The 13122-nt window shown below is 45.2% G+C and overlaps 1 protein-coding gene across 2 annotated transcripts in view; it reads right to left on the bottom strand.

Annotated features, from left to right (window-relative positions):
• Window positions 1-1051: 1051 nt before the first annotated feature.
• SIN3A (SIN3 transcription regulator family member A) overlaps window positions 1052-13122 on the bottom strand; it is a 32212-nt gene continuing 20141 nt past the window's right edge. For both annotated transcript variants that reach the window (XM_071568360.1, XM_071568359.1), the window contains exons 11-21: window positions 12417-12627; window positions 10773-10889; window positions 9830-10068; window positions 8412-8595; window positions 7717-8290; window positions 7055-7224; window positions 5816-5989; window positions 4412-4504; window positions 3995-4089; window positions 3591-3798; window positions 1052-2255 (exon numbers count right to left, since the gene is read on the bottom strand). In XM_071568360.1, the coding sequence (XP_071424461.1) occupies window positions 2025-2255; window positions 3591-3798; window positions 3995-4089; window positions 4412-4504; window positions 5816-5989; window positions 7055-7224; window positions 7717-8290; window positions 8412-8595; window positions 9830-10068; window positions 10773-10889; window positions 12417-12627 (2296 nt within the window). In that variant the 3' untranslated portion in view covers window positions 1052-2024. The remainder of the gene's footprint in view (window positions 2256-3590; window positions 3799-3994; window positions 4090-4411; window positions 4505-5815; window positions 5990-7054; window positions 7225-7716; window positions 8291-8411; window positions 8596-9829; window positions 10069-10772; window positions 10890-12416; window positions 12628-13122) is intronic.

Raw genomic sequence — 13122 nt, 5'->3', positions numbered from 1 at the left:
AATATTCCCCACTGGGCTTGTCCCTCTCTTTCCCTTTCTCCATAGGAGGCTCCTGTTCCAGATGCTGGGCATTGGCTGCCAATGAGTAGTGATACCTTGGGGCCACGTGCTGTCACCCCAGCTCCAGGTGCCCCTCTGGCCCTGCTCCCTGCCCTCTCCCTGTGCAAGGGAAGGAACTCTGGTGCCAGGAGACAACTGAAACCAGATGATGTTTAAGGTCCCATTCAACCCAGGCCATTCTATGATTCTCTGAACCTGCTGTTTTAAAATACAGTAAATCCATGGGAGAGGTTGAAGCAGAGGCAAAAGTCCTGCTCATGGATCCCCAAGCAGAGATGATGGAAGCCAGTCCAGGTGTCTAGGACTGGCAGCACGGCTTTGTGCAAGGAAAGCTGCCTTCTTTGAGAAGACAGTGCAATTGTGGCTGTCATGGCTTACGAAGTCTGTGCCAAATTCTTTGTTTTTAAAATCAGAATCTTCCCCTGTGTTTTAAGTATCTGCCAACATTAAAACTTCTCTAGTTAAAAAAATATATATCCCATATATGGATTTCAGGAGTGAAATGCACCGAGACCACTCCCCCCTCGCTCTTCTCTTGTGCACACACACGATGCAGAGCAGCTCTGTCAAATACTGGTTTGGTACTTCCCAAAATATTTTCTCCAACACAGAAAGGGAAAAATATATCAGCACAATCAGCTCTGGCTAAGTAGCTCAGCAACACTTCCCAAAAGTGAAGATCCTTGGAGCTGGAAGAGGAGGTGGATAAAAATTACCCACCAGAAAAAAAAGCGCCAAAAATTAAAAATATTTAAAATTATACTGTATATTTGTATCTCTTACAGGCTGCTTATACCTCTGTTGTTTAACGCCCAAACACACACACACACTACCTTCTGCTTTTTCCTCTTGGATTGTGAAGTCAATCTTATAAAATTGGTTGCATACTCCTCCCTTCCCTCCTCTTCTCCACCCCAAAAACTGCATATTGCACGGTGCCTTTCAGATCAGGAACAGGTCTGTGGGTGAGCGAGTATCTTCCTCCAGTTAATAACAAAGACATTATTTCTTTTATTTACAAAAAAATGAGAAAAAAGTTTCCACACAAAAGCACTACAATGGTAACTCCCTTTGGTAAAAAGTGTAATAAATGTCTCCATCAGTCTGTCTGTCCGTACTAATTCTCAAGCCACCTGGTAGTATGGTACACAAGAAGCTAGTACAGTTATGCTAGCACATCAAGCATACTTTCTTTAATTAAAAAAACCCAAAACAAACCAAACTAACAAAAAACCCCCAAAACAAACAAACAAAAAAAACCCCCAAAAAATTGACAATTTGTACATTTATTTACAAAAAAGGAGGGGAACATGTTAAAATTGTGTTGTTCTCTGCTGTGTGTGTGTACGTACATGTGTGTGAAAAGCTGGTGCATGGCACTAGGAGAGACTAGTAAACAAGCAGGTACAAAAAAACCCAAACCAACCCAAAATAAAACAGTTCCACTGGCACTAGAAAGGACAGACTGATCTGCACAGGGTGAGTCCAGCCTGGGAGGGAGAAGAGTGAGCCAGAAAACCCAGGGTCCACTGCCCCACAGCCTCGAACTAGAGCCCGTGAGGGAGAGGGGAATCTGGTGGTGACAGGCACCTGGGGATTTTGGGGACACTTCCAAGCAGTCCAGTGGTGGAGAGCATCCAGTTCTCTTTCCTCACTGCTTAGGGCCTCCAGGGAGTCAAAGCCTCAACGCTGCTGGTGTGTACAAGCTTCTTGTGTTTCTCTGGGATGGCTCAAGTTCAGAGAAGGGTCCTTCTCACCCCGAAAGGGCCAAGGGCCCATGGTCCCAGGCGGAGATTCACATCCCCACAGGGAATCCCGCTGGTGACAGGTTGTACCAGCCACACACTAGTCAAGTGGCCATGTTACGGAGATACACAGTAAGGGAGAAAGGCATCTTTCTCCTTCCCTGGATGCGCGCGCACACACACACATCTCCCGGGCTCTTCCCTCGCCCTGGGGGACTTTTAGGATGTCTTGAATATTGTGCCATATTTGACACGGTACTTGTTGATGCTGACAAAGTGCAGGGTCTCTGTATCACAGGTGGTGGTGCAGGGCACCAAGCCCTCCAACCCTTCACCCATGAGCCACTTGTTTGTCTCGGTTGCCATTTCGCGGGGCACGTGCTCCTTGGTCCATTTGTCCACCCAGGCCTGGAACCGCTGGTGCAGCCGCTTGCTCACTCTTTCATGGGACTGCAGAAATAGGGAGAGGTGTTAGAAAAAGGCAGCTTTGACCTCCAAACTGCAGTGTTACACACAAAGATTGGCTACTGGTTGACAACAACCAAAGGAATCAAACATAGAGGGAATTTGTGACACTAGGCTAAAGGCAGAGGAAAAGATCTAACTAAGGTTCCCCAAGCCTCCTCTCCAAGAAAATTAGTAGCAAAATGGGCTCAGAAATACCAAAAGGTTTATGCTCTTTGTTTAATACAGCAGCTCTCAGGCTGGAGATTCAGAACATATCCTGTGGGAGTCTGAAAGTTGCATGCCCAGCTCAGAGTCCCTTCTGAATTGCCCAGAAGATGCTGCTGTTTCCTCTTCTTTCTCCTCCAGCACCCAGGACCACACAAGCCCTGCTCTTCCCAGCCCTCAGGGTCTGTTTCCAGTCCCCAGTAAGGGGTACAGTCCCAGGAAAAAGCAAGCTCAACATGCATGACATGTACTGGGGACACAACTGCTATAGAAAATTAAGACTCGGGTCAGATCTAGAAGGCTTGAGAAGCTCTGGTCTCTGCACATTTTTAGTGTCTGCTTAAGGAATGTAAAATCCCAGATAGATGGTACAAAGCTATGGCTAGTCATAATTGAAAACAGCCAATATAATTAAACCTCCCAGACTACAACTTAGAGATTTTATTATTTCTTTTGTTCTCCTCCCAAAGACTGCTTTGTGGTGTTAACTGCTAAATCCAATAGATTTGTATCCAAAATCCAATGTAGCTTATACAGATCCTTCAATATATTCCAGTAACCAAGGGCTATGACACATGCTATATATTTAACACTTCAAGAATCTGTGTTCAGGTTCTCTGTGAAGTGCACTGGCACATTGTATCTTGTTTATGAGTTTACTTTTCCTTGAGGTTTGTGCCAGATGGAATTTAACCAAAATCCTCACTATCAATGTTTCAAAGAGTCACTACTGCAATAAAACACTCATCTGTTGTGGATGCAATTTAACAGAATTACTTTAAAACTAATGAAACAAAATCATTATTTGTATCTCATCAGCAAGAAATATGGTATCTAGTTGCTTTATAAATCTAAAGACATGACTGAAGCAGATGGAAATATTCCCATGGGATGAGAAAAGGAGAGTTGCCAAAGCATTCAGATGACCAAATAAGCTTTCTCCAATGGAATCCTCCTGAATTTCACTGATTCAGTCACAAGCTCTTGTTATCTTGAATAAACCCAAATCTTCACAGCTCCAGAACAGCCAGAGAGGCAATGCTTGCTTCCTTCCCTTCCCCTGGGTCCCAGGAAACACCAGCAGCCCAACCCAGTTCTCCTGCTGGCTCCTACCTGCTGAGCTCGCAGCAGCGCAGTCCTCCTGTACATGTAATCCTCAGATTTGATTACGTATACCATCTTGTAGGAGTTCAGTTTGAATTTACACTCCAGCTTGTTCATGCTCTCCGCATTCTCCATGGATTTCTTACTGTTTCCTTCCTTTCCTTCCTTCTCCTGCTGCTCCCGACCACGCTGACACTTACGGATCCGTCTCAGATTCCTGCAAATCAGAGAAACTCTCTTGGAATTAGTGCTCACCCTCTGGCATTAGCAGGCTGGATGTAGCTGGTGGATCTCAAGGCCAGGCAGGATGGGGCTTGGAGCAACCTCGTCTAGAGGAAGGTGGCCTGCCCATGGCAGGGAGTTGGAATTAGATGGTTTATAAGGTCCTTTCACAGTTCAGCCTGGCCACTCACCTGGGCAGGAAGACAGGTTTCTGGGCCAGGTGCTCCCGGAGCTCAGGGGAGGTAGAATCGGAGTTGATATACCGCTCCACATAGTCCGACCAGCGCTGGAAGCAAGCACAGAGCACACATCAGCTCCTGCCTTCCCACCCAACATGGGATGGTTAATAAGGCTAAGATGGAAGTCACTTTTAAAGGTTCTGTGTACGTGCCCAAAAGGAAGGTACAATGTTTCTCTGTATGGTTTTGAGCATTTTCTAATACAAAATAAGCCAAGAAGGATTTGCCTGCTCACATCATTGAAAGTTTTATGGCATGTCTTGATGTTTCTTTTGTCCTGTGCTAGGGGACCACACTGCCAATCAACTGGACACACTGGTCCAGTGCAACACCGACCCTCAGTCAGCTCTCTGGACAAGCTGCCCATACCTCTGCTTCCACAGGGTCATCCGAGTTCTCCTCTTCTGTGTCCAGCAGTTCAATGGTTAACTGAACTTGACCTCTGCTCTGAATGAACATCAGCTATAAAGAAAAAGCAGAAGGGACTTCAGAAAGAGGTTTGAAATAGAAAAAAACACATCTCACTGGGGCAAGGGGAGAATGAAGTAAGTTGGTAGAATTTTAAGGGAAATCTTCTTGACCGCCAAAGTAAGTGGGAGGGCAAAGGAAGAGATATTACACACTGAGGCTTTTATCCAAAGTACTTTACTGGCTCAGAAAGTGCCGGACCACTTCCTGCCACTTCAGCAAAGAAGTATGGATTTGATTAGCACAAGTTTATTAGCAATGTATGCAGGCAGCAGTGATTTAATGCCCAGTCAGCAGGAGCAGATCTTCCCACAGTCAACAAAATTGAGACACCAGAGAAACAGAAGAGTTTGAACTAACAAATTAAAATCAGTGACAGCCAAGCAGTCAGTATGGTACAACCTAAAGCTGCTGTGAAGCACAGGGGATATTGACCAATGTTCCAGGAAATATATTCCTCCTTGAAAACTCATTTCTGAGGGGCCCTTACAGGTACATAGATCCATGTCCCAAAAGCTGGCAACATGTCCTGGTTTTGGCTGGGATGGTGTTATGGGTTTAGCTACGTAGGCCTAAATTTACGCTTTAGATTTCAGACCAGGCCTGAGACTGTCAGCTGACTTGAGCTGGGCTGAGCTAGCTGACAGCTGACTTCTTCTAGGCAATAGTATTCCATACCATATTCCGACATCATCTCAAAGGATAAGAGCCACTATGGGAGTGGTTTGGTCAGTTGCTTCAAACTGTGGTCCCAGGAGGACGCACGGTGCCATCCCAGGAGGTGCAGGAAGGACCAGGCACAGAGTACTGGCTTACCATCATGTTATCTTATGGAAGTAAAATGTTTGTTCTTAGTCCTTCTCTCTGCTTTAATCTGTCCCTCTAGGGATTGAGTTCTCTGGAGTGATTTTTAGTTAGAATAGTGGGATTTGTGTTCAATGGGGAGCGAGGAGTTATTTCTGGTTATTTCTAACTTGTGTAAGTGTGTGTTATACTGTAGTTTCCTTGAATTTTCTCATTTCTGCATAGATATATATAGGTAGTTTAAGCATAAACCTAGTTTGAGTTTCCAGAGTTTTTTTTTCTTTTCTCCCTTTTCTTGGTGGGGGGGAGGGAGGCTCTAACCCTCTAAGTTGGGCAGTTGGCGTTTTGCCAGCTCAACCCAAGACAGATGTGGCTAATTTTCTTCAATTTTGGCTGCCTGAACAAGGCTCTCTTTTTTAAAGACTGGTGCCTCTCCCTTCTTAAAAGGCACCCCTCTCACCTCATGCTGCTTTTACACTGTGACTCACAGCGTGGCTTTACCTTGAAACAGTTCTCCTCCGACATGAGCTGCTCCGCTTTGCGCTGGTACGCGGCCTCCAGAAGCGAACGAGAAGACTGGGAAGCAAGAAGGCCTCCTGTGGCTCCATTGCTGTTCTCTGACAGGTAAAGGTCTGTTACCTGCACACAGATCTCGTCACTCACTATGTGCTGGAGCTGCAAAAAGGAAGAACAGGGGGAAGGTGTTTGCCAGGGAGGCTGCTACATGCCTATCAGCACAGAATAGAAATAAATAACGATGTAACCACGGGTTTAAACTCAAGCAGAAAAGAAGCTGAAAATGCATGAGTTTCGTTTCTTTTGGTTGCAGGTGATTTCTGCTGCTATGTAAAAAAGCCACAATATATTCAAAAAAAATTAGGACGTGGCAAAGTACAACTACTCAGAGAAGATCTACAGGCAGGGAACATTCTGATTAGCAGCAGGGGAGGGCAGGCCACAGCGCCATGACACAGTATATCCATCCTTCTCACCAAGGGGCTGCTGCTGTGTTTGAGAAGGGTGAGAGGTTTAGGATCAAATCTGTATTTTGTACAACTTTAAAAATGAAAAGTCAGTCTCCCAACTGTCTTCTGAATTCAGTTAATCTATGGACTGAAGGGCTTCTGAAGAGCAGCTCTACTCTTCTGAAAGAGAAGAGCTGTTTGGGCCACTCCACTTCCAGCCATTTGTGTCTGTTTTTGTTCTTTGCAGTATAAAAAGGCACATGAAGAATTTTTCCCTTTCTCACACATTCTTCCTACCAGCCCAATAAAAGGAGTAGACTTTAAGAGCCAAAATGAGCTACTCCAGCAGCCAGATAAAAGAGACAACAATTTTTAGAAAAGGCATGCAGTGCTCCTACAGCACTGATGTAAAGGAAAGAAACTATTTAAATGTCATGGATATTTTTTCAAAGTTAAAGCTAGATTAGCTCTGGAATTGCTTTGAATATTTATATCCTAAAACATCTGGAAAGCAAAAAGAACTCCATATACAGGCAGAGGTTATTCTCAATAATTTAAATGGATCAGAAATTACCTTCTACCATGTCTTTACATGAAGGTTAGAGCTGGGTTAAGAAATACCTTGAATTGACCTGCTTACCCTTGAAATTCTCCATTTAGGTATACAACAGCTTGCCCCCAGTGCAAACCTGGGTTCTCACTGCAGCAAACAACCTGTCTGCTTTCTCTGCTTTCTCCCCATCCCACCTACTCCCCAGCCTTTTCTGGCAGTCACCTGTCGAACGATGCTCTGGATCAGCTTGTCCATGGTGAAGGCAATGTAGGCATGGATGGTGAACATCTCACGCAGGGAGTCTTCATACTGTGATGAGTCCATGTTCCCATCCAGGAGGTTGCGCACCATGTCCAGGAAGGCTGGGTAATAGTCCTCAACATCAATGTCCACTGCAACAAAAGAGAAGGGGAGAGATGAAGGTACCACCTCCAAGAAGGGTTGCTTTGAGTTTTGGTCCTCAGGTGACACATTCAAGCCAAAGAGTTAGTTACTGGAATAGGGTTAAACTTGTCTTTTATGAACACAAGTAACTCCTTTTAAGGCCACAGTTCTTTTCTTAATCTCCTGCTTTCTAACTCTAGCCTTCTCCATGAGGCTTTTATTCCTGAAAGACTTTTTAAAAAGTTTTTAGTTAGGGAGCTTGAAGCTACTTTAGGTATGCAAGTGTAAAATGTAAGCTCTTATGAGGTAACTTCTGCTATTCAAGTCCCATGTTCCCCACATTCTTCCATCTCCTCAGTGCTGACCAGGGATAACAAAAGAGAACCCCCAATCTTAAAGGGTCACTGCTGTCACATGTCTGAAGACACCAAACAAGTCCTGTCATCATGCTACAAACAGAAGCACCTTTCTCCCCTAGCCTTCCATCAGAAGTCACTCACTGGGCTCTTTCAGTCGCAGCTGGATGGCCGGACTGTCACTCTTGTCTCGCTTTATGCCCAGCACTTCCCTCTCCCACTCTCGTTCCCGTGTCTCCTCCTCGATCTGCCGCTCGGCCTGGGTGCAGATCCGCAGCAGCCGCGAGCACAGGATCTGGTGCAGCCTCATGAAGATGTACCAGTTACTGTTAACATAGAAGAGGTTGTAGACCTCATCCATGCCCCGCAGCTTTTGGGCCGTTGTGTTGTTGAACATCAGCTTGGTTTTGGGAGGACTGCCCCCAACACCATTGTGCTTTTTTGCAGCCCCAGTAGCTTCATCCACATCCATTTCCTCTTCTTCCTCCTCTTCCACATCTGAGAGTTCACCTCGCTGAGCAAACAGCAGGTCTGGAATGAAGTGATACATGATCTGCTTGATTTTATACTTGTCCTCTTTCTGGATTCCCGTCTGCCGCTTCACGTGGTGAATGATGAGAGAGGCAGCATCTTCCAGAATCTGCTTGTCTTCATAGGCTAGTGAGAGGTGTGGGCCTGTAAGGACTCCAGCATTGTCTTCTGAAGCCTGCTCTTGCCTCTGCATAGGAAATACAGCACAAAAATCAGCCTAAGTCACCTCTCTCCCCCCAACAGAAACTGAAACTGCACTAGCAAAGTACAGAAGCTTGAAGGAAGGAAATTACTGATGACCATCTTACCTCATCATAGATGCTTTCAATCTCATTGAGGAGACTCTTTGACCTCAGGACCTTGGTATCATTCTGCTTGAAGTTGATGCCCTGGTGGTCCAAGGATTTCAGGTAATACTTCTCATTCTGCTCTCGCCAGACTTTATTAAACCCTCTCTGGGCTTCTCGCCACTCTTCCTCTTTCATCTTTAACCTTGGATTGAGAAAACAAGGGTGAGCTTAGAGCTGAGCATATAAGAAAAACCTAGGCCTGTGGTTCCTGGTTAAGTGTTGAGAAGAGCTGAACTTCTGATGAAATGTGTAGGAATGAAAGACATCCCACAGAAAGGAGCACCCCGTACATGGTCTTCTTGAGAAAGCATTCTAGGTTTCTTTCACATCTAAGTAAAACCACCTAAACAAAGTAGCCCCACTGTCCACAGTAGAGAGAGGGGATAAAGGGACAGAGACCAGCTGGCCCTGGTCTCTCAGAAATCCCCAGAAAGTCAGGTAGCTCCAGCTGTGGAACAGGAGCAGCTTAGTTTGGATGATGAACAAAGCATGGGCACCTGAGTGTCCTGAGACTGAGCTCCGAAACCTCGACTCAGTATCCCAAGCAAAGTACCCCTGATTCAGTTTAAGAACAGTGTCCTTGCAGCAGAGAGGGTAAACTGGGACCTTGCAGGTATCCTGGGAAGGCTGCTACCCCCATCTCCAGAATGCTAAACACAGGACCAGCAGTCCCACAGAAACAAAAAGAGACTGAGGAAGATTATCTTCTGCTTAGACATCTCCTCAAGCTTCCCCAAGGAGTGCAGCATCCACTCCCTTTTCTTAACTGAGGAAGGGGAGGTTGACAACAGAAACAGGACTGGGAATCTGAGGGTAGCACAAGCCACCATGATCTCAGCCCATGGGCACATGCAGCCATGGAATTTGAAAAGGGATCACATTTACCCCGGGACAATCCACACAGTAGCTTCCCTATATTACACATAGTGCTGACATTAGGGAAGAAACAAGGTTTAAAAGGGAACAACAAAAGCTCTCTATCTGCAAGGATTTTATTTCAGAAGGGTAAATCCCACTTTCTAAGTGATTATTATGGAATACACCAACTGACCAGAACATAAATGAACTTTTTAATTTCATAGAATACAATCACAGAATGGTTTGGGTTGGGAGGGATCAGAAAGCTCATCTTGTTCTGCCCCCACACAATGGGCAGGGACACCTTCTGCTGGACCAGGCTGCTCCAAGCCCTGTTCCTCCAGACTTGAACACATCCAGGGATGGGGCAGCTGCAACCTTTCGGGGCAAATTTACAGCCTTGTTGAGGTCACACTCCCCAGGGGAAGAAATTAGCCACTTTTCCATAAGCTTGGACCACATACAGTGTGTTACCCCTTGGAAGGGCGCCCGGGGCAGGGTGCTGGGGCACTCAGTACCTTTTCAGTACAATGGGAACAGCCACAGAGGGGTTCTTCCGAAGCCCATCGATGATGTCAGCTGCTTTGTCAGCATATATCCTCTGGAGAGCCTTGCGGTGGATAACCTCCGAAGTGCCCCCCAGAGTGTTGTCCAGCCGGAATTTGGCCTGCTCCTCAGCAGACAAGCGCGACAATTTCTTTTGGATTGCCTCAAGAACACGGATCGTTGCCAGGTTGGTCTCCAAGACAACATCCAGCTGGAGAGAACAGTGCATTAGCTGTCACTGAATAGACAAAACATGATACTTCACAGAAGCAAACATTCAAGTGACATGAAACAAGAAGCTGTGCCTGTTTAACAAGGTATACTAGAGCCCTTTTGTGTTCAGCTGCTCTAAAGTAATACAAATATATTTTATCAGCTACTTTGATAACACTGTGTAAGAATTTAAAGGCTCCCAGAATGATACTGGTCAGGAATTACATTTTCCAGCTGGGAACAGAACACAATTGACAGTTACTCTACAAAAGGACGTGCCAAATCTGGGTGGATTCAGGTAACTGTCAAGCTAACTTCCATTTCCAGTCAAGATGACAGTTATTTAACATCCTGAATGTACAGCTTTTCAGATGATTACAGGGGAATGCATGTTCTCATGCACTACATGGGCACAAAGAACAGAAAACATGCAACAATTCTATGCTGTCCATTCAACAATTTAAATGTGGAGTGGGGTGAACAAAGAGCTCCACGCAAAAAGTGAGGGGCAGGGGTGGCAAGTTAGTGGTTATGCAGCCACTGCTTCTTGCATTAAGAGAATACAAGCTTCTATGCCAAAAAATTTTTATTGTGACAGACACAATAAAAAGATGCAGTATTAAAGCTTTCATTACATCAAGCTTATTAACTGTTCACAGAACAGAGCTTTCTGAGACATGAATCAAAGAAAAAACAATTTACCTCAAAACGCTCATCCTCACACCTGTAGATGTGCTCCTCGTATTGTGTTTTCTTGGAGCTCACAAATGTGGAGTCTTCAGACCAGGATGGGAAGGAGACCCAAGTGTCATTCAAAACCTTTGAGGGAGACAGAGGGAGAACAAGAGCCATGGTTAGTGTTCCAAGGAGGCCATGCTTGGCCAGCTCCAAGCCTAGGTTTCTGATGGGAGGATCTAATTCCCCAGTTGGAAAAACAGTGTGCCCCCTCCAAAGCCCAGCATTCACAGAGCAACCCCAAACAGCCAGAACTCAAACATCCAGGCAGTCTGAAAAATTCACTACCTGGGGCTGTTAGGAAAAAACCTGGAAGGGAAGCAAAAAACAGAAGTGACAGGAGCTACTTTGGATTAGTCAACTGCAACCAGCTGGTTCCTTGTGCGTTTCTTGCCATTACCAACACGGTGGTCACTACAGCAGACCTGACTATTAGACAGGACATGGCTGCTGCCTCCAAATGAGGCTAATTGGGATTATAAACCTATACCTAACCATCACTTTTCGTGACAAAGCAGCTGAGCACCTGCAGCTTTCAATACAAGAACTGAATTTTTTAAAAACCCCACCAAAACCCAAAAAACAAACCAACCTCAAAGATGCCAAAAAAACAACAACTTTGGCAAGCAGTCTTAAAAGCCAGGCCCAGTTTTCATAAACAAGAAGCCTGAACAACCAAGTCATTAGATTCTCACAGGGACAAAAATTTGTAACTGCATCACACAAGATGTTTTTGGGAGATGTGTCAGAAGTTAAATTAAAACCTCAGCATTTCAGGGAGAAATAAAGAAGCATGAGAGGGAATACATGGGAGAATCTGTCTATGGGAAACATGATTTTATTTTAAAGCTGGCCTAGACACAACTTCTGAAAGCAGACCAATTGAGAATTTTGGTCAAAAGGTAACAATAATCTTGAATTACAGGCTATCTTGTAAGGGATCCCTGAAATTACTTAATGACCACAGAGCAAACTAGTTCTATCATTTCCTACTTGAAGTGTTTGAGTTTGTAATCTTAATATTCCTTTCCTTTTATGTACTACATAAAACATCATAAATAAAATGTGCAAGTGTTAGGTATGTCAGTAATTAAGCATCATAACTATTTAGTGGGGTTTTTTTCCACATGCTTCCCAATGCTCCAATGCAATCCTTTCACAAACACCACTGGAGAGGAGCTGATGCCAACCATCAAAGCCACATGGGTATCAACTCGTAGCCAGCTTTCAGCATAATCCAATTCCTAGACTGATGCTTCGCCCTGGAGGAAGCCAGATGTTTGGAGGAGTGACACCAGGAATGATGCAGGTGTGCTGACCTCAGGCTGTGACACGTACCGTGATGATCTTGAGCCAGGATGGTGATGCCCACACACACCTGGGTGCGGGAGCAGCATGGATCAGTGCTGGATCAGTGCTAAGCAGGCAGATGCCTGGCCCCAGCTCCACGCCCAGCACCACCAGACATTCTCCGACATCCCCAAAAACCTTTACAACACCGTGCAAGGATATAAAATAAATCCTCCATCCTGTTCCAATTTGCTTGCCCTTGCTCCATTCCTTTAAATAGGCTGTTAGGAGCCGCCTTGTGTCCCACAATTCCCACCTTACCTCTTTACACAGCGGAGTCCGCCCTGTGCACTTGGGTTGCTGGTAGCTCTTGGGCAAGGCTCGGTAGCTGGAGCCCAGCCTCTTACAGGAGGCATAGTCTATCTCCATGGCAATCCCCTCAGTAGCCCGTTCCTTCGGATACGTCTCCATGTGAACAGACTCTTTATACCCCAGAAAGTTTTTAAACCAAGTGAACAATTCTGGGAATTTCCTACAAATAAGAGGAATGAAGGGAAAACCAAGCTGAGTAGAAATCAAACAGTGCTGAGCTGTGATGCTGAGCCTAGAACCGATTGCTACAGACAGTGCCCAAGAAAACCCTCTGAATTTATCAATATGGTGAGAGAGGACTCTCTCTGTTCAATCCCAGATTCGATAACTACACAGCAAAAGGTTACAGTGCTGAGCAATTGTTTCAACCAGACTACATGGAGAAGCCCAAATCACGGAGAAGGCTTTGCCCACAAGGCCCAGGTTCACCTGACTGTAAAGTTTTCTGAAGAATTTATTAGTTAAAAATACTCTATTTATTCAAGTCCTCTCATACAAAGCTCCAGCGATATGAGGAATTGAACCTGTTACTGAGGCTAATTGAATCACTGCTTATTCATTGCAAAAGATAACGTCCAACTCCAGAATAAAAACCCTGTATTATACTTTCCTCAATGCAGATATTCATCCCTATAGTTAGCAGCACAGTCAGTAG

This window comes from Pithys albifrons, chromosome 13, assembly GCF_047495875.1.
Source record: "Pithys albifrons albifrons isolate INPA30051 chromosome 13, PitAlb_v1, whole genome shotgun sequence".
Taxonomy (NCBI): domain Eukaryota; kingdom Metazoa; phylum Chordata; class Aves; order Passeriformes; family Thamnophilidae; genus Pithys; species Pithys albifrons.
The sequence above is the reverse complement of the archived record's forward strand: the minus strand, read 5'-3'. Positions and strand labels throughout refer to the sequence as shown.